Here is an 18,630-nt window from a genome sequence, read left to right as displayed (position 1 = left end):
TCTAAATGATGATGTGTTTTCTTTATGAAAGGTTGTGGGGTCTCAAGATTTTCACTCACTTCTTTGCTTTGGGTTTTGATTGTGTGGTAGAGAAGAAGAGCATCAGAATGGAGAAAAAGTCGTTCGCCTTTTGGGTTTTAAGAATGGAAACAAAGAAAAGGTGAAAGGTAACGCGGTGGGAATCTAAGGTAAGGAGGCAGAGAGAGTGAAGAAATATTTGTCGCTATTCGTTTCGCCAAACAAAGGTATGTACATTGATGGTGTGATAAATTTGCACCACTGGATACGCTGTAGAAATGTAGATTCTTCAAACAATGGAGAAACATGATGACAGCGTCGAGTTTACTCAATAAATAAAAGCAAAAAACCATAAATTGGAGTTTGGAACCATAAATGTTAAATTTATCAGTAATAATATAATAATAATAAGACCATCGTTAAAATTCCCATAGTTATGAGATTGACATTGATCTTTATTGGGGTTTTTTATTTTTTTTTCTTGATAATGAAGAAAACGGTTTTTTTTTTTGAAAGACAATTGTGAATTTCATTAAAAGAGAGGGAAAGAAAGTTTCCCTAACACAAGAACGAAGAGCGGCCACCCAAAGAGACGTTGTCGTTTGATGGTACGCACAAAATTGGAAGCTTTGCAGTGAGAATATCCTCATATAGATGGTTGATGCCATTCAAAAAATATAAAAGAAAGCAACTTGGGTGGATAAATCAATTGCTATAAGTAATGGCCCTCAAACCATGTGATTCAAGGGCGTAGATAGCTGCCTTCCTCATCTGGTCCATCCTTTCCTCGGGCACCTGTCACTCTGTCCTACACTCGTACAGTCACCATTGTATTTTTCCTTTCCCTCTCTATCCAGTTATTATGCCAACATCCTTGCAACGAGCCTGAGATATCACTACATTTATCCTTACCAGCGGCCTCTTTCCTGTCTTTAATGTCCTTCGGCATCACCAAAAGATCATACTTAATATTTGGCTTTAGATAGCCCAAAAATTCCTGACTAAAAGCTCAGCTGATAGAAGACTGGTATGGATGTTTAAAAGTGGTAGTTGCCAGTGAAAGTGTCACAACATGGAGTAATATCTCTATCAATAACAGGGCTTCTCAGAAATGTATGGAAGAAAATATTTTAAGTGCTCTTCAAAGCAAGTTAAAAGAGAACACAAGCATGAAAAAGGAACAATGCCCCTGGAAGTTCTAGTTTTTAACCTACTCCAGGAGTTTGATAGAGCGAGACTCCTATACAGTTTCCCAAAGGATGAATGAGACTCAAAAGTAATTAACACTGATGTCAGAACCTAAAGACACAATTTTTACCATCAAAAAAGTAGCAAGAGGTTTCTTAGAAGTACCATGACACTCATAGCAGATGTAACAAACATGATGAACAATATGGTAGGTAGATTTTAGCTTTAACAATTGCACAACATTTTTCTGCCTCAATCACATGATCCTAATGGAATAAAATAGAAGAGGGAGGGGACATCATTTCTTCTCCTTAAGTGCCCTGAAAAGCACAATTTATATGGTAAGTTAATACTATTTGCCCAGTACTTACATATAGCAAAGAGAAAAAATGTCCCTATATCTATCAGGTGCTTTACCATCACAAATTCACAATTCCAATCATTGCAGAAGAGTATTTTGACACATACAGATTTAATGGCCCATCATGAGTAAAGAGAGAGGAAAGCATCTAGAAAATTTCTTTTAGTAAATTGAATGCAACACCGTGAGAAGCAATGAAATAATCCACAAAGAACCTTCTAAGAACGAAACTAATTGACATTAAATTAAGCAAAAGACATAACTACAACATCAGAGGCAAGCTAACAGAAAACTGAAAAGAATTTATAAGCTTAGAGAAAGGATATAAACCAATGTTTATGAAGGTGGAAAGTATAATTCGAGACCAAAAAGTAGAACTCCAACAGGCAAAAGGGTGAGGCTACATGGCTATCTACCAAAATTGAACTTGGATATCATTCAATAGTGAGGAGAACACTGAGTAAATGTAGTCTCCTAGCTTGCAGAAAGGGGGCAAGCAGTATAAAGCAGCAAGAATTACCATTGGCCACCCAGAGGAGAACTAAATACAGCATGCACCACAGCCTACATCTTGACAGCTACCTGTTCTGCTGAACTTTTCTTCACAACACCTCTGGAGCACAACTCATTTAGTAACTCCAAAGCCTCATTAGCAAAGCCTTCGTAAGCTAAGCCTTCAATGAGAATGGTGTATGTAGATTCAGTAGGTTTACATCCCCTCATCACCATATAAGCCAAAAAGTCAATTGCACGGTCAGTCTGCCGAGCCTTACAAAGGCCCAGCATGATAGAGTTATAGGTTATGGCATTTGGCCTAATACCCATTCTCTCAAAGTCATGAAAAAACTTTATTGCATCATCAACCTTTCCTTCCCTACTAAGTCCTCCAACAAGTGAAGAGTAGGTAATTATATCAGGCTTTAGACCCTTGGCACGCATCTCCTCCAAAAGTTTTATAGCTTGATCTGTTTTCCCTACCTTTGACAGCCCATCAATCACAGTATTGTATGTGATCAAAACAGGCGAGCAACCCTTGGTACTCAGCTGATTGAGTATCTCAACTGCCACATCAACCTTCCCATCTTTGCATAATGCTGTGAGCAAAGTGTTATAGGTCACAATGTCCGGGTAGCAACCTCTAGACACCATTATCTCCAAATACTCAATTGCTCTCTCCATCTTCTTTTCTTTGCAGAACCCATGAAGCAGTGGATTATAACTTAAGGAATTAGGAGTACACCCATGCTTGGGCATCTTCTCCAAAATGTCAATTGCTCGGCCCAGTAAACCCTTCCGGCATAAGAAATTAATGAGGATATTAAAAGTAACTACACTAGGAGAACAGCCTTTTCGAAGCATATCAGCTAACAATCTCTCTGCATCCATCCACCTGCCAGTGCTACACATGCTACGCAAGATAATATTATGAGTAATCACATTGGGTTGGCATCCATATGATGGCATGTTATTCAAGAACTTGATTGCTTCATCCAATCTCCCCTCCTTACAAATCCCATTGACAAGAACATTATAAGTAACCACATCTGGTTTACATCCTCTACTCCTCATCTCATCCAATAGCTTCATAGCCTGTCCAACACCACTTTCCTTGCAAGTCGCTTCAATCAAAATTGTATATGTAATCACATCTGGATAACATTCTCTCTGCAATTGTCGATCCATAACTTCCATTGCTTGCTTCAACTTCCCACTATCACACAAGCTTCGCAAAATTGTATTATATGTAACAACATCTGGAGCAACACTCATTCGATCCAAGACTTGTAAAGCATTATCAATCTCCCCTGCCTTGCAATAGCCACTAATCAACACATTATACGTTATAACATCAGGAACTGCCCCTGAATCTTCTATAATCTCCATAACCCGCGTAGCCTTCCTAGTCTTGCCTTTCTTACAAAATCCACGAATTAAACTTGTACAAGCTATAATATCAGGAATCTCACCATGATAAACCATGCCCTCAAGAAGCTTAAACCCTTCTTCCAGTTCACCATTTCTAACAAATTTACGGAGTTGATTATTGCTACCAGATTCCTCAAAATTGTGCAAGGATTTCAGCGGACTTGACGAAACATGACCATTTCCCAAGTGCCCTTGTGAAGAGCTGTCAAGATTTTGAAACCTACCATTAACGCCAGCACTTTCAACCTTTGAAACAGCAAGGACCCTACACCGCCTTTGCTTTTGAAACCCCACAGGTTTGCATCCCGCATAAGCTTTCACAGAACTAAAATTGGCAACAGCTTTAGCCTTAACCCTAACTTCTAAAAAACTAATACCATTTCTTAAACCCTCCCTGTGAAAGTGTTGAAATGAACAAAACCCTTCATGGGCATGATTTGTATGTACTATCATATCCATACTTCACCTACGAGTTTGTAAATAACCAAAATATCAATACTCAAAAACCATCGCTTACAAAAGTACTAAAATATAGTATCTCATAGAAACCAGGAAGTTAAAGGCAAGTTATTCCAACATAGCTATGTGGAGAGAGCCTGTCTTTCTTTACCAGAAAAGTGATAGGTATTCATATGGGATTGTTTCAAGAGAGTAAAGAGAGGGAGCTTACCTTGAGATAGGCTTTGTGAAGGGATGACTTGAGAGGTGGGAGAGGGTGCCGGCGTTGTGGCTTTGTCCAGTTTTGTTTTCTTCTGGTTATGGTTTCTATGAAATATATCTGCACTTGAACTCTATGGCATAGGACTAATTAGGAGGTGGCTGCGAATGTTGAGGCCAATTGGACTAAAAGGAGAGTGGGCTCCAGCCCAGTGATTATGTTCCCAATTTGGGTTCATACCCATGTCTGCACAATCCTGGGCTCCCTGGATCATTTTCCATATCAGGGGTTATGGACCTTGAGCTCTTATATTTTTCTAATATAAACTCACATCATATACTTACGTACGTTAATGAATATAATTATTTCAATCAGATAAATTAGTTACCACTTATAAAATTGTGAAAAGTGATTTTTGTATCTATATTCATGTAAACAATTATAATTAAGGGTTCACACTACTTGAGCTATTACCTAACTAATATATTCATCAAGTGTTAGTTCAACTAAAATTTATTCAAGCATTATTACACATAAAGTGCTCAAATAAAGAGAAAAAAGTAACTCTCTAATGAGTATAGAAGTGTTAATCGAATTGAATTTAGACATACATCATCACAATTAATAATCAGTAGTTATAAATAATTTACACTAAAGTAGTATATTCATGTTGCACTAAAGTGATATATATATATATATACACACATTAATACTAATAATTAAAATATTATGTATTCGATAATGACGATCGTAATATCCCATTTCTCTCTAAATTGATCCCAATAAAATATCTTTATGATGACATTTGCCGTGACATCATTTTTAACTTTTAAAATTGCACTAACATGATAAGTTTTTTTTTTTTTTTTTTTTTACATTTGAGTACTTTCATATGTTAATGCTTAGTGTTGGTAAGCAATTAAAATGTTATGATTCGCTCTTGGCCAGTTGGACTCAATACCTGACGGTCAAGACACGAGGAAAGCTATTTTACACTTTCCAGATACTCTGCCTGGTCCTAGGAATATGATACTTAACCTTGTAAATTGTACTTTTTAACAGCTGGTTGTTTCTCTTTGGCCTGTTTTAACAATCAAGCAATGAGATGTAAAAAGAAAAGAATAAAAATGGAATTTTTCAAACTTTATCAATATTAACTTGTGAAAATAAAAGGAAACCTGTCAAATTTTATTTCAATTACCCACCTATTTGTCGGGTGATATGGAGATTGCCACCGCATTGAAACAAGAGATAAAAATTCAAAAGACTGACGCTACTTCCCCTGTTACGACAGGAAGATTTTCGAAGAAAAGATAAAAAATAAATAAATCAGTAACTCAACCAATCCCATATTGACACAAACCTTATTCTACAAAGAGTTTCAGATTCTTTAGCCTGGCACGGAACTTTCTACTTTGCTTTTGCTTTGCTTTTGCTTTTGCTTTTGCTTTTGCTTTCCTTCGAATTATAGACTTGGACTTGGAAACCCAAAACGTCAGGTATTCAATGAACCCTGCCTTTGATGAGAATAAATAGGTAAAAACTTAAAGGAAATTAATTAAGGTATAAAGTTGTATGGGAAAGATTTTGACGTGGGTTTCCTGTTACGAGACTACCGACAGGGGTTTTCAGCAATGCAAACTACAAATGTAACAATGTTATTGGTCCTATTGGAGTTCATGCTTTTGTTAATCTCTCAGTGATAAGTAAGTTCATGTGGAAAAAAAAAATCCATATGAAGGACAAAATCTCGACTATTGACCAATCTAAAACGGACACGATCTTGGATAAATATTTAATTATTTATAATTACCTAAGCTCGATTAGCGAAGAAATTTGATGCTTTTAACACGTATTTGCTTCTCTATTTTCTCGTACTGTGCATGGCTTTATGAAGATCGTTCATCAGTTAAAATGTAGAAGATATTTTATTGGTGGTAAGATATGTTGAATCCTTAAAGAAACATAAAGCAAATCTTTCAAGTTATAAGATCATTCATGAAAATATGCTTCAATTAGCAATGATCTTTTTAGCATTGCAAAGCCTAATGTCACAATTTGGTTGGAGGCGAATAGACTAATGGATTATATCAAAAGAAATGAATTTAGCAAAGATTGTGATTAAGATTAGTGTCTGCACTACTTTATGGTACTAAAATTTAAATTTTTTTTTTTTCATCAAATTTTTTTTTATAATTAGAGAAAGAGAGATTCGATTATGCTCATATATTAATCAATAAATTAAATGTTCAGATGCAAATAAAATGTGTTTATTTTTGTATTTTTTTTAATTAAAAAAAGAAGGATTCGAATTTTATTTTTTAAGCGGGGATCGAAACTTTGCTCTCTATACACCAACTAATAAATCAAATGCTTAGGCGTTTTACCCTTAACCAATATTGAAAATATTAATTATATGTTGCTTTTTATGGTATAAAAAAACCTAATTATGCAATATAAGTACACTCCAATCTATCTACATGAGTTTTATGAAATAAAAGATATATCAAAATGAAAATTAGAAAGGATTTCATACACTAATTATCCATTTTCTTCTTTCAAATTCAATTATCCTCATACAAAATTTAAGTTACATTTGTCCTTACATGCAAAAATCTTAAATTCAACACAAATTGTTTACAATAAAGTTAAATTAATGTTGATATGATAGAGATTTTAAACTGTATTCATTTACATTTATTTAGTTTAATAGGAGTAATTAGTAGTACAAAAACTAATTCTTTTTTTCATTTAAAACCTTCATTTATTTCGTACTCATAAGTCAAGCTAGCTTAGTTAAAACTATGATAAAGAGAGAGAGAGAGTAAGACTAAGATAATCCAAGTTATTGTACTAGGTTAATGGAGGATACGGATAGCCATGAAAAGCCTAGTATTCTCTCTCCAATGAACTTTTGTTTTCTTTCTCTCCAATTAAGAACTCCAATTAAGAACTTTACTTTATAAGCTGATTACTTGCCGACTCCGCCGATAATTGAACACTTTTCTCTGTACAATCTGAATTAGGATCTGTTATTTTTCACGTGTTACAACAGTAGTATTTTCGTAAATTATAATTGAATGAATCTTATTCCTCTGTTACATAGGGCAAGGACCGTCACTTTTCACCCTCCTACCCTCCCTCCAAAATATCTTCCTCCTTTTATGAATAAATTAATCCAGTTATATTTGGACCAATCTCCAAAATTGACACGTGCCCCTGACAGGTAGGAAGGTCATTTTTCTGCCCTTTCTTTTTTGTTAATTTTTTATTTGCTAATGGAAGTTTCTTTTCTTGATGCCTCCAAAACCCCAAAAAGTCAATAGAAAAATGAGCCTATGAGATTTTAAAGAACTCCGACGACGTGGCCAGTTTCTGTTCGTTTGGTTGAACACGTTAAAATGCCTAAAAATTCTCGTGCTTGTAGGCGATTCATCGTGGTCGATGTCCCTCTTCGACACGTGTCCAGTTGGTTCTCTCACCATTTAGTCTCCCCTGGGCGCTAGTTGGTTTGCCTAATCACGTCAGCGAATTGTGTTATTCCAAACGGCGTGAAAACCGGAGACATCGGCGGCTCGAACTTAATATAGCGGCTTAGCCGGTTTTCGGGTGAAAATGAAACAGCGGCCGTCTCCAAAGACGCAGAAAGCGATTTTTAATTTCCATATATTTTTTAAGAAAACCCGAAACCCTAGATTATGAAAGAATCAAGTCAAGTTTTAAAATCAACAACGAAAGAAAATAAAATAATTGTTTTACTAATTTTCCCCGAAAGCCAAGCCTAAGCTTCAACCAATGTCTGATTATTGAATAATTTTGATTTGATTAAGTAGGTAAGAACAAGATTAAGTGGGGGCATCCTTCATTTACTCTCCCCCACATTAACTTATTTAAAGCCCCCCATCTCTCGTCTGCTCCTGCTCCAGATATTTTTCTCTCTTGCTCTTCTTCAGCTTCCCTAGTTTCTTCAGGTACAATTTTCTTTGTCTCCTTAAACGAAACAGATCTCGTTTTTTCTCTAATTTTCTCCTTTTTCTTTGTCTCTTTTATTGATTCAGCTAAAATCTTCGTAGTCAGATCGTTATTTTTTTGATTTTACGTTCGTTTTTGTTCTTGTTTTTGTTTTGAGCTTGCATTCTCAGCTTTAAACGTGAATGCTGTTTATTTTACAGTGAAGTAATTTGTTGCTTGAGATTTTTACGAGTTGTTGTTTTGTTTTGATTCGGAATTTATACTTGATGGCGATAGAGAACTTTGTTTTGCTGTTATTTGTGTAAAATCCGTTTGGTTACTTGAGAGAGTGATGGAAAAAGAAAGCCAACTGTGAATGGCCCTTTTCATTGAAAACATTTCTATAGTAATCCGTTTTTGACATATTTTCTCATGTTTTCTCGTTAACGAAGTGGAGAAATGGAGTGTTTTACGCTTACGGTAGAAATGCTATTGTAAAATTTATTGCTGACATTTTCTTTCTCTTTATTACGACCTTTTTTTTGTAAAAAAAAAGTTATTGCAATAGGAATTTTGACATTTTGGACTATTTTCAGGTGAGATTCAAAGCGAATTAGCTTTTGGCTTCCAGGTAATTTTTATGATTCTTCTTAAATTTTTTATGTGTGCTACCTTTTTTAATTATCATCTCCTTCCGTTTTTTGCATAGCGTTTGAGTACAGTTCGCCTTTCTTTTAACTTTGGTTTTGTTACCGCAAAGCAATTATATCACCTTTGCTTCAATTTTTAAATTTTGTACTACTGAATGAGTTTGAGTCCTTTTTTACATTGAGATGCGAAAGATATGTCATAGCATACACGTTTTTGCACAGTCCTTATATTTTTTTACAAAATAACAGTCCATTAATATTTGCAGTCGTACAATATTTTATACTTTAACTGCTGGATAATCATCATTATAAGGGATCATAAGGTGCATAGTGCAAGTCGATGGTTCCCTGGATTAAACAATCATAGAAAAGCACATAAAATGTTGTTGTAATGGCTGTCTTTATGGTCACATATGCTAGACTAGATTTTTCAACAAGTACGGTTACTCATCATTAATTATTTAACATTTGTCCAAAAATTTGAAAGTTTCTTTTTGGAGAGGGTTCATGATGAGTAGCAGTGCTTTGTACGCATGACTTTTATTTGTAAATTAGCTGTGTTGGCTATACATGTTGTGTGTGCTATTCCTTTTTACTAATTGTACTTGTAATCAAACTGATTTTACTTCTCATTAAAGTTTTGTTTAGATAGGAGGAGGACGGTGGGTTGGGTTGCCAAATGACAAGTTTTGTGTTTGAGAAGTTATTGAGTTTCTTAATGTTGCTTTTTTTTTTTTTTTTTGCTGTTGCTGATATGAATTGCCGATGATGTTCGTCATTGGTACTAGTGATCATTTTTTGCCCTTGCCTTCTAGCAATTTTTAGTTTTGTTACTAATTATTACTAATAAGTATTCTGTTAAACAACTCAAGACCTCTATGTGGACGATGACTTTTTCAAAACTTTTAGTTTCACTAAGAATGCTGGCTACCATAAGGATAGAGGCATGATCTTAGTGGATAAGAGATCTTGGGAATATGTAAAAGATAAGATTTTTGGAATATAGGGCTGGAGCGGGTTTTCATGCCTTTTTCCTTTTTCCTCACATATTCTTATGAATATTAGTTAAATTACTTATATTTTGGTATTAGTATAGGAGATAGACCCTTGTTTGATACTTGTTTGTTTCAATTTTTGTTATTTCGAGAGATAATTGGAGGATCAAGTTGAGATATTCATTTTTAGTTTGGTATATATTTGTGGTTATGATTTGGTGAAGTGAAGATTTGGAGTAATAAATATTAGTAATTAATATTTATAATAATATAATTTTGAAATGATATTGGTATTTAGCTTGGAAGTGGCACTTTCTTCATTTGGATTTTAGGTGGAATTTGCTCTATTACATAACCAATAAGAGAGTGCCTTGTTGCATCTCCTCTCTTCATTCTCATTGCCTTTCATTTAAGTAATTGGAAATTAGATTAATTTACAATGTGCTGATCTTGAGTGGTCAATCTTAAACACATGGGATTAGCATTTTCCTATGCAAATTTGTGAAACTAAATTTTACATCATCAACTTGCAAGTTCTCTCCCTTCCCCCACGTTTTCTTTTGTTCTTTTAGTAGCTTACCTTTTAGTTTGGTTTTGCTTTATTTGAGCCATTCCCTTGAATTGTTGCTTTCCTAGATCTATACTGGGTTCTGCTATAATGTACAAATGCTTCTGATCATAGCCTTAATCAATGACACCTTTGCATTGGGGTTTCTATTTTCAATTCTCATTGGAGTTGTCTCTATTGTAAACTTTTGGAGATTTGTTTGGCTTTAGCACCAAATATCATCTGTTTTAAGAAATTATTTAAGGTTCTACAACATTTCAGATCCATTTCTCCATTTATCTTCTTAAAGTTTATACTAATATGTTAACAGTCTTTTTGTAATAATTAATTTCTCTAGATGGAAAAAGTAAGAATACAGTTTTTAAAACAATGTTACCTTTTAGCATGCCCATCATTCACAATTTCAGTTCTAGTAAAAACACATTTTATATTTTGGTTATACTACCTTCTACTTTAAACTATCTAATTCCATCATGCAGCTGATAGTTTTTCCTACTCTCTTTTATTTTTTACACATGAGAAAGCTCAGTATGTCTTTGCATGCTTTAACTTGTCATTTCGGTTCCAAAATTTTAGCAAGTTAATACCAATTAGATTCAGCTTCCTTTGGTGTGTGGCTAATAGCTTTTACTTAGACAGTTTGCACGTTATTTCACTGGTGTAAGTTACATTGTTGCTACTAACTTGCTAACAAGGTGCTTCCAACATTTGTATATGTTTATCCAGTATACTTCAAAGAAATAAATCATGAGTGCTTGCTTTTAAATAGTACTCTTACAATTGAAAACTTTAATTTTACATGTTTGATTCTCTCAAACTTAGTAAAAGTTTATTATTCATCTATGGAGTCAATATCTACACAAAAATTTTACCCCTTCCAATCAAGAACAATAAAAATTTTGGGTTCATTTGATAGTATAGCTAGTTCTAGAATTCTAAAAAAATCACACAATACATTCCTTATTTGATCAAAGGAAAAAGAACAAGGAAAAATAACACATTTGGAGACAAGCATGATAATGGTTATATTGTAAAGATTTAAGTAATCTATCATACGATAAAAATGTTTTTTTTGTTGTTTTTGCTTTGAGGGAAAAGGGATTCAAACCATACTCTTTGAGTTGGAGGATCATGCACCAACAATTGAGCAAAATGCTCGGATCAATATTCAAATATCTGCCACAAGCTGGAAGCAATTTTATTTTGATTATTTTCCGTGTAGGTGGTTAGCTTTATAACAATTTGTAGATGCATAATGGTGATTGTGGTCTATTATACTTGCCTTGCAATTTTTTTAACAATTTGTAGATTTATGATTGTGGTCTATTATCTTGCAATTTTTATTTGTAGGTATTACAACATGGGGTTAACCCCAAGAGTACTGATGGGTTCCCTAGGTTAGAATTAAATACTAGGACGTCGTAGAGCTTTAGCTTGGTAGTTATGGGGCTAGTTAAGCGATTCTTATCCGTACTATCTCTCCTCATAACACTTCAAGGCCCTTGTAGTTTTAGAAAATGTTTTCCACTTTCCTTCTCCATTTTTACATTGTAAATGATTGACAAAATAAGGGTAATAGCTTCTAACTTTTTAACTACATTTATGGAATCCTTTTTTTTCCAATTTTCCAAATTTAGTTTTTACCTTATTGATCATATCGTAATTGAAAATTGAAAACACTTTCTAAAACTAAATGGGCCCATAGTTTTTTCATGGATCACCCATTGACACAGGTTTGTCTCCCTATGCATTTATCATAGCGCTAGATATAACAATTAGTCAATGCATCATATACCTCACACCTCTTTAAATGGGTTGAGATTGGGTTGCCCTCATGTCATTGGTCTCATTGATTGCATGTACAAGAATATAACTATGTGTTCCTAGTTAGTTCATCTCCAAACAAAACCTAGATGTCCTTCTTCTTTGAGTACCAATATTGCTTCTAGCTACTCTTTCTCATCCATGGCTGATATTGCTCCTAGGTAGCATCTCTGCTAGTACCTATACTAACTATTGATAGTACTAATCTTCCAGTGCTACTATCTTTACCTAGTATTTTATCTTTTGGATGCTCATCGCTTCTCCTTGGGGCACTCCATCTGCTTCACATGTTTGTCAATATTCAAATATTTCCTTATCTACCATGGTACTTGAGCACATTAACACTGCTTAAGCAACATCTTTAGCTTTCTACATCCTCTCTACCATTGGTTGCAATGCTTCTTTACTTCATTATAGAAGAGACCTTTACAAACCTTTGTCCCAATTAAGACCATGTGAAGGGCTTTGGCATTTATGTAGAGATTTAAAATCAATCTTGTGAGGCAGATTTTACTACCTATTGATAGTACTTATCCTCTAGCACGACTATCTTTACTTAGTATTACATCTCTTGGATGGTCACTGCTTCCTTTCTACCATTGGCTGCAATGCTTCTCTATTTCATTACCGAAGAGCCCTTTACAAACCTCTATCCCAATTATGACCATGTGAAAGGCTTTGGCATTTATGTAGAGATTTGAAATCAATCCTGTGAGATAGATTTTGAGGCCCATGTAAGGCTTAATGGGGCCAAAGTAAATCTCTACCTCACAGTAGTTAGGTGAAATTGTAACATGTAGTATTACGTTTGTGTTAAGTGTGGAAGCTAAGTTGTTTGTTAGGACAAGTTGCTATAAGAAACAAAAGTTTTACTTTGTCCAAGCGTGATGGGAGCCACCTTTAAACCTTATGCTTGCCATATTTTTAGAATTTTACATTTCTTAGTGTGAGGTTAAGCAATTGATTCCTTGACAAGGACGTTAAGGAATAAATGGAGGAAATTATGGACCCATTGCATGGGCAAGGAAAAAAATTGGAATTAACCTTGGGGGACAAAATTGTGAGACCCAATAAGTTTAAGATGAACAATCCTTGTAGCAGCTAAGCATGGTTGCCATATACTTTAAGTGACATCTACCTTTATAAGGTTCTGTTAACTGTTATTTGGCTCCCAGAATGTGTTAAGATCATACTCAACATTCTTGTTTATATTGTTTTGATAGTAATTCTTCCTAAGTTATTATTCTAATAAAATTTTGTAGATAATTAAAGGGGAAAAATAGAAGTTTGTTGTTAGTTTCAAAAGGTAGCGTATATAATAACTATTTGAAAAGTTTTCTTTTATGTCCCCACTAATTTTCCTTATATATGGCATGTAGTTTTTTTTATTGTTTGCACCAATTTTATTTTGAATTTGCTAATGTTATGGATCCTATATCAGTAAAAGATAGGATGAGTCTTGGGTTTGTAAGGGTCTTCCTTGACTTGATAGACAAGTCTTTTGGGTTGGAAGTGCGGGTTTGTGGTGAGATATTAGAGCCTACCTAATTCTTTACTAATGTGAGATCCTCCATTAGAGATACTAGGGTTAGATAGGCCTAGGTCAAGGTGGGTCCCTCTCCTTTTTGGATGAAAGAGTCATTGCAATGAGGGTGTTACACAATTGAGCAGGGTAAAATGTCAGATCTCACATTAGTAAGAGATGAGATGGGTCATGAGCTTATAAGGCCTTTTCCACCTGATGGGCATGCCTTTTGGGTTGGGAGTGTTGAAGTTGAATTTTGTATTCTGGTAAAATAATAAAATTTTTAATCCATTGAAAAGATTTGACTATTATTTCTAGTCTACAACTGCTTATATTTCAACAAACACTAATACAATTCAGTCAACAATATGTATGTAAGTCTTTCGTTGAGTCCTCAATTGAGTTTTTGGGGGATTCACAATATTGTCATTAGTTTTTCTTTTGATTCGTTATCATGCCTTTACTTTTCCTAAGAAGTCTTAGCCTAAATCTTATCTTAATTGTTTACTTTATTAGCTCATTTAAATTTTCAAAATCTTTCAAGCTATAGATGATCTCGTTTAAGATGAAGATCATATTCATCAAGATCACAATTCATTACTTAGAGATTCAGAATGCGTATTAAGGATTAGGATACACGTATTATGAGGTCAATTTTGTAAAAGGATGTTCAATATCCTAAAAGATTTGATGATTAGGGAATTGTATTTTGCCTTTTTGGATGAGTACAGAGTACTTATGGGCTAAAATCAGCAGACTAAGATTATAGAGAGAAAGCGTATATGCGACATATAGTGTGAATGGGTTTTCAATAATTGTCTTTATTCCTCAAGGTCGAACTGAATATAGGTTATTCACCAATGCTTGAGGACTCCTGTTAAGTGTTTAGCATCTATGACAGAATTTTAAGTGCATGCATCACATATTGTCAAGTTTGTACATAAGTTCCTCCAGCTCTATGATCAGTATATGGCAATGCTTGTGTCATGTTCTGAAATGGGGAGAAGATGCTGGACTCAAGCAGGTACCAAAACTTTAGACGTGGAAACATGACTATATGCCTACTTATTTCTTGTTAAAGCTATGTGTGTCTGTGTGTGTCAAATATGTATGTATGTGTGTACATATGTTTATTTGATCTGGCACATTTTGATCTTTTGGAACACATAGCTTGTAACTGAGTGGACGTGAGCAAAAAGATTGATGTAGCTGGTTATTTTGAGATTAAGGCTCACTTCGGTTGATTTGTAGAGAGGCAGCAAATACTCAATAAATTATAAGACATGAGTTATGTCTAAGTTTCACTGATAAATGATATGCAGTATTGTATAATTATATGAGTTCTTTAAGCAGATGAAGGCTAAATCCAATATTATCCACTATCCAGGCAACTTATTGATGTTTCCTTTTCTTTCTCTCCTACATTAATGTAAGGGTATGAATTATTAATGTTTCCTTTGCTTTCTTTCCTACATTAATGTAAGGGTATGAGTTTATTTTCCTCTGCTTTTCTCTCCCTTTACCTTATTTCTTGTTTGCTTTGACCTTTTTTCTTTTTACTATGCTTGATTATGTCTCTTGATGAATAACTTAGCTTCAATTACATCAAGTTTTAATGTTTTAAATGTAGGTCTAAGGTATATATTAGATATGTATCCAACATGGGTACTACTAGAAAAGTAAAGAGTTGGACCAACATTAGAATATAATTAAACTTAATTGGAAGGTGCATAACTAAGTTCTATTTTGTTCTAGTTATACTTCCTTTGATTTAACAATTTGAAAGATAGGTTCTTTTGATGTTCCATAATTGTTTTGTAGTGTTTTGTTTCAACATGTTGTAACCCTCCTCCTTTTTCCGGGCTTGGGACCGGCTGTGGTCGCTGATATAGGCATGTGGTGTGGCCACAGGCGGAGTTATTGCAGCATATTCTTATAATTCTTGTTAGATATGCTGACTCCTTGTTCTGCTTATGACATTTCTAGTCTTGAGTTGTGAACCTTCCTTGGGATGCTTGTATGCTGTCCACAGTTGCTGTACTTTGCTCTGACGCTTGCTAGCGTTAAATGCAGCCTGAAGTTACTTTTAAGGCCCAATATCTCAATGGCAACTGTGAATGTCGGTTACGTGAATGCAAGTTGTTCTTAGGAAAAATACAGTCCTAGGTTTTAAGCCATATAGGAGATGCTTATGCATCTTCAAGTTAAGCAGTGAACTAGAATGGTTTTTACATTTTGAAATTGCACTATCACCCTAATTATATTATATGCTATGTCTCTTAATATCGGTTCGTATTAATCACTGAAGAAACTTTTTTTCACCTTCTGTTTGCATAGTTTTGGTAACATATTGTAACAAGGCTATTTTCTTTTGCATAGGCTGGTGTTCTCAGATCATTATATGAACCATTTTTTTTGTAGTGCAGATCAGGATATCAGTTTTTTGTTTACCATGTAATGAAGGAGAATAATGAGGTAGGTACAGTTACTCCATCTTGGTATTATCATCGAAAATTGAGTTGCAGTAAGACTGTAATAAGTTGAGTCTTTTAAGTATCTTGTTGGACATTCTTCTATAGTTCATATTTGTTTGAGGTTCGCTAATCTAAATATTATTATCTTTCTGAAGCACCCTGTTGCTGTCATATATGTTCCCCGAGGTGACAACTATATAAGTTGTATTAACTAAAATGAATGTAATTGTGCCCTCCATTGCCAGTTGTCTTTAAAACTGCAAAATGCTGAACTGCACACGGAATACAATGTCCATTTGCTCCTTTTTATATATATATTTTTCTTTATTACACTTAACTTATCTTTACATAACTAGATGGTTTTTTTTTCACACACATGCTAAACTTCATTTGCTTAATCATTTCAAACCAATGTTGCTTTGCTGAATGATTAGTGGTTTAACATACCACATCTTACTATGAGAAGCATAACCTTTGGACCCATAAGCATTTTTTGATCAAAGTCTAGTGACATCCAATCCCACTTTGATGCATCTTGTTTTGCTAATGCAGTTGCAGTCTGCTGCAGTTACCATGAAAAAGTTGGAGATTAAATTGTGGCAAAATAATTGGTAGTTTAATTGAAATATTCTACCATATGGAGGAAAATATACCCCAATTTTGTAGCTCTTGCTGGTGTCTCGTAGTTTTGTTGCTGTGGCTGGCTTAGCTGGAGATGGACGGGCACATGTGATTCCTCGCCAATGCCTAGACCATTTGTGAGAAGGGAGTCTCTGTTTGCACCATTCACATCCCTTGTTCCATAAACCTGGGATGCGAAACTTTTCTGTTGAGGTTAGTTTTTTAGAACATCTCACAACTAACAAAGGTTTGATGGTTGAATCTTTTAATCTTTCAAGGATAATCGAGATTTATATGAGCCGTTCAAATTTATACCTTCTTATATAATTCCATGTTTTCTTGACGAATTAAATTTACCTTCTTATAGAGTTCCACATTTTCTTGATGAATGAGGTTTCCCTGCAATGAGACAATGAAATTTAGGAACTTGAGCTGAGTATGATATTAAAGAGCTAAATTTATTGTTTCCAGGGTTCACCTTTCTGTTCAATTCTTGAATTTCATCCATTAAAATTTGGTCCTACAGCAGTGGAGAAATGTTACTAACATGGAGTTGCTTTAGTTTGCATGCTATTTTGAACTTAAAAAAGATGACATGGAAATAAGAATTTCAAACCTTCTTCATACGGACACCACGTAGACTCATTTCCAATTGGCTCTCCAAATTCTGTAAATCTTTTACGCTCAATCCAGAAAGTTCTTCACCCATCATTTGTCTGTTTGGTTTGCAGAAGCATAATTTCAGTCTATAAAATTTGTATCTTAGACATTGTGAAAGCCTTTCTTAGGCATATACATGAGATGAATTGGACTTGTCTTTCACTTTCTATTTCTACTTTTTAGAATTGATGCATTTGATGCTTTAAGGCTAGATAGGAAATCTGCTTTTACAGAACAGAAATTAATGTCTAGGGCCATTAATCTTTTTGTGTTCATCTTAACTGAAGAATGAATGATTCATTCAAGTCTGATCTTCTGATATATGAACCATGACATAAAGCATAGACAATCCTGAGCATAATTGCATCTATAAAAGGGTGGAATAGATAGTTATAACAGGTCAAAGGAGAAAAGAGCTGTTATATCACTTATTTGTGACATGTTATTGGTTGAAAAGCATGATGTTGTCTGTTAAATTCAGACATATAGGCATAATAATTGTACTCTGAAGAATGCCTAATGAAAAATTATTTTCTTGATTTTGCATTTTTGGCTCATTGTACTTGTCCATTGATGTTGGATATGATGAATTTGTATTGCCAAAAAATCAATATACCTGTGATTTTCTTGCAGGTTTTGCAGTTGTTGTCTCAGAATTGCTGCCTCCCTTTGCCAGAACTGAAAAATAAGATTATGGTGAGATTCACAGTGTACAGCCTTAATTGCTTAAGTATCAATATGCATATAAATAACTTTGATATTGAAATATCACAATAACCATGCATACATATAGACTTGACAATGCTCTAAATGACCAACTATGATCATTGGCAATTCACAACAGAATCAAACATATTTAGATCCAAGGTTCTTGCTAGAGAGGATTTTGATCTTGCGAAGTAAGTTACATTATGAGTTCTACTAATGTGTCAGTGGAAGCAGGAATTTGATAGTTTAACTATTCAGCTGATAATTCACTTCTCGAGTCCTTGGTCTATTTGTTACAGTTAAGCACATTCTTATCAGCTCTTGCTCCAGATTGTTGATTCTATTTTTGGATTGCCTGATCAAGCAACTTAGCAAGTAAAATTAGGCTGTTAGAGCTAACAACTTTTCAAAATCTGATTTGAAATTTATATGCACTGCTAGGTGCTTTTTCTTTTGGATATTACAAGGTGCAAATTTTATTCTTGGAGTAATATAATTTATAT

At 34.3% G+C, this 18,630-nt stretch overlaps 3 protein-coding genes across 15 annotated transcripts in view; 1 reads left to right on the top strand and 2 right to left on the bottom strand.

Annotated features, from left to right (window-relative positions):
• Positions 1 to 1,130: 1,130 nt before the first annotated feature.
• Positions 1,131 to 4,280, bottom strand: LOC18591847 (Pentatricopeptide repeat (PPR-like) superfamily protein). 2 transcript variants are annotated; one of them, XM_088808913.1, is made up of 3 exons: positions 4,164 to 4,280; positions 2,088 to 3,959; positions 1,131 to 1,526 (listed from the first exon to the last, which is right to left on the bottom strand). In XM_088808913.1, the coding sequence occupies exon 2, from the start codon at positions 3,950 to 3,952 to the stop codon at positions 2,132 to 2,134; it is 1,821 nt and encodes a 606-aa protein (XP_088665039.1). In that variant the 5' UTR covers positions 3,953 to 3,959; positions 4,164 to 4,280; the 3' UTR covers positions 1,131 to 1,526; positions 2,088 to 2,131. The 2 variants fall into 2 exon arrangements, with proteins under 2 accessions (XP_088665039.1, XP_017981749.1); XM_018126260.2 differs by lacking the exon at positions 1,131 to 1,526 and having other exon boundaries at positions 1,784 to 3,959.
• A 3,418-nt stretch (positions 4,281 to 7,698) lies between these two features.
• Positions 7,699 to 18,630, top strand: part of LOC18591844 (uncharacterized) — a 25,733-nt gene continuing 14,801 nt past the window's right edge. For 3 of the 11 annotated variants that reach the window (XR_016027865.1, XR_016027862.1, XR_016027861.1), the window contains exons 1-5: positions 7,699 to 8,122; positions 8,699 to 8,733; positions 16,091 to 16,139; positions 16,691 to 16,972; positions 18,053 to 18,115. Coding sequence is in view for 2 of the 11 variants with exons in the window: in XM_018125908.2 (XP_017981397.1) it covers positions 16,952 to 16,972; positions 18,053 to 18,115 (84 nt within the window). In the remaining 9 variants the exon portion in view is untranslated. Of the gene's footprint in view, positions 8,123 to 8,698; positions 8,734 to 16,090; positions 16,140 to 16,690; positions 16,973 to 18,052; positions 18,116 to 18,630 lie in introns of those variants that run through there. The other 8 variants (XR_016027867.1, XR_016027864.1, XR_001929077.2 and 5 more) reach the window with 5 other exon arrangements.
• Positions 16,420 to 18,630, bottom strand: part of LOC18591843 (MADS-box transcription factor 23-like) — a 22,422-nt gene continuing 20,211 nt past the window's right edge. The window contains exons 4-9 of one of the 2 annotated variants that reach the window (XM_018125905.2): positions 18,036 to 18,097; positions 17,376 to 17,475; positions 17,238 to 17,279; positions 17,075 to 17,158; positions 16,792 to 16,946; positions 16,420 to 16,700 (exon numbers count right to left, since the gene is read on the bottom strand). In XM_018125905.2, coding sequence (XP_017981394.2) covers positions 16,682 to 16,700; positions 16,792 to 16,946; positions 17,075 to 17,158; positions 17,238 to 17,279; positions 17,376 to 17,475; positions 18,036 to 18,097 — 462 coding nt within the window. In that variant the 3' untranslated portion in view covers positions 16,420 to 16,681. The remainder of the gene's footprint in view (positions 16,701 to 16,791; positions 16,947 to 17,074; positions 17,159 to 17,237; positions 17,280 to 17,375; positions 17,476 to 18,035; positions 18,098 to 18,630) is intronic. The other variant, XM_018125907.2, reaches the window with a different exon arrangement.

This window comes from Theobroma cacao, chromosome 8 (assembly GCF_053813885.1).
Source record: "Theobroma cacao isolate CCN51 chromosome 8, ASM5381388v1, whole genome shotgun sequence".
NCBI lineage: Eukaryota > Viridiplantae > Streptophyta > Magnoliopsida > Malvales > Malvaceae > Theobroma > Theobroma cacao.
This window is presented reverse-complemented; position numbering and strand designations above follow the sequence as displayed.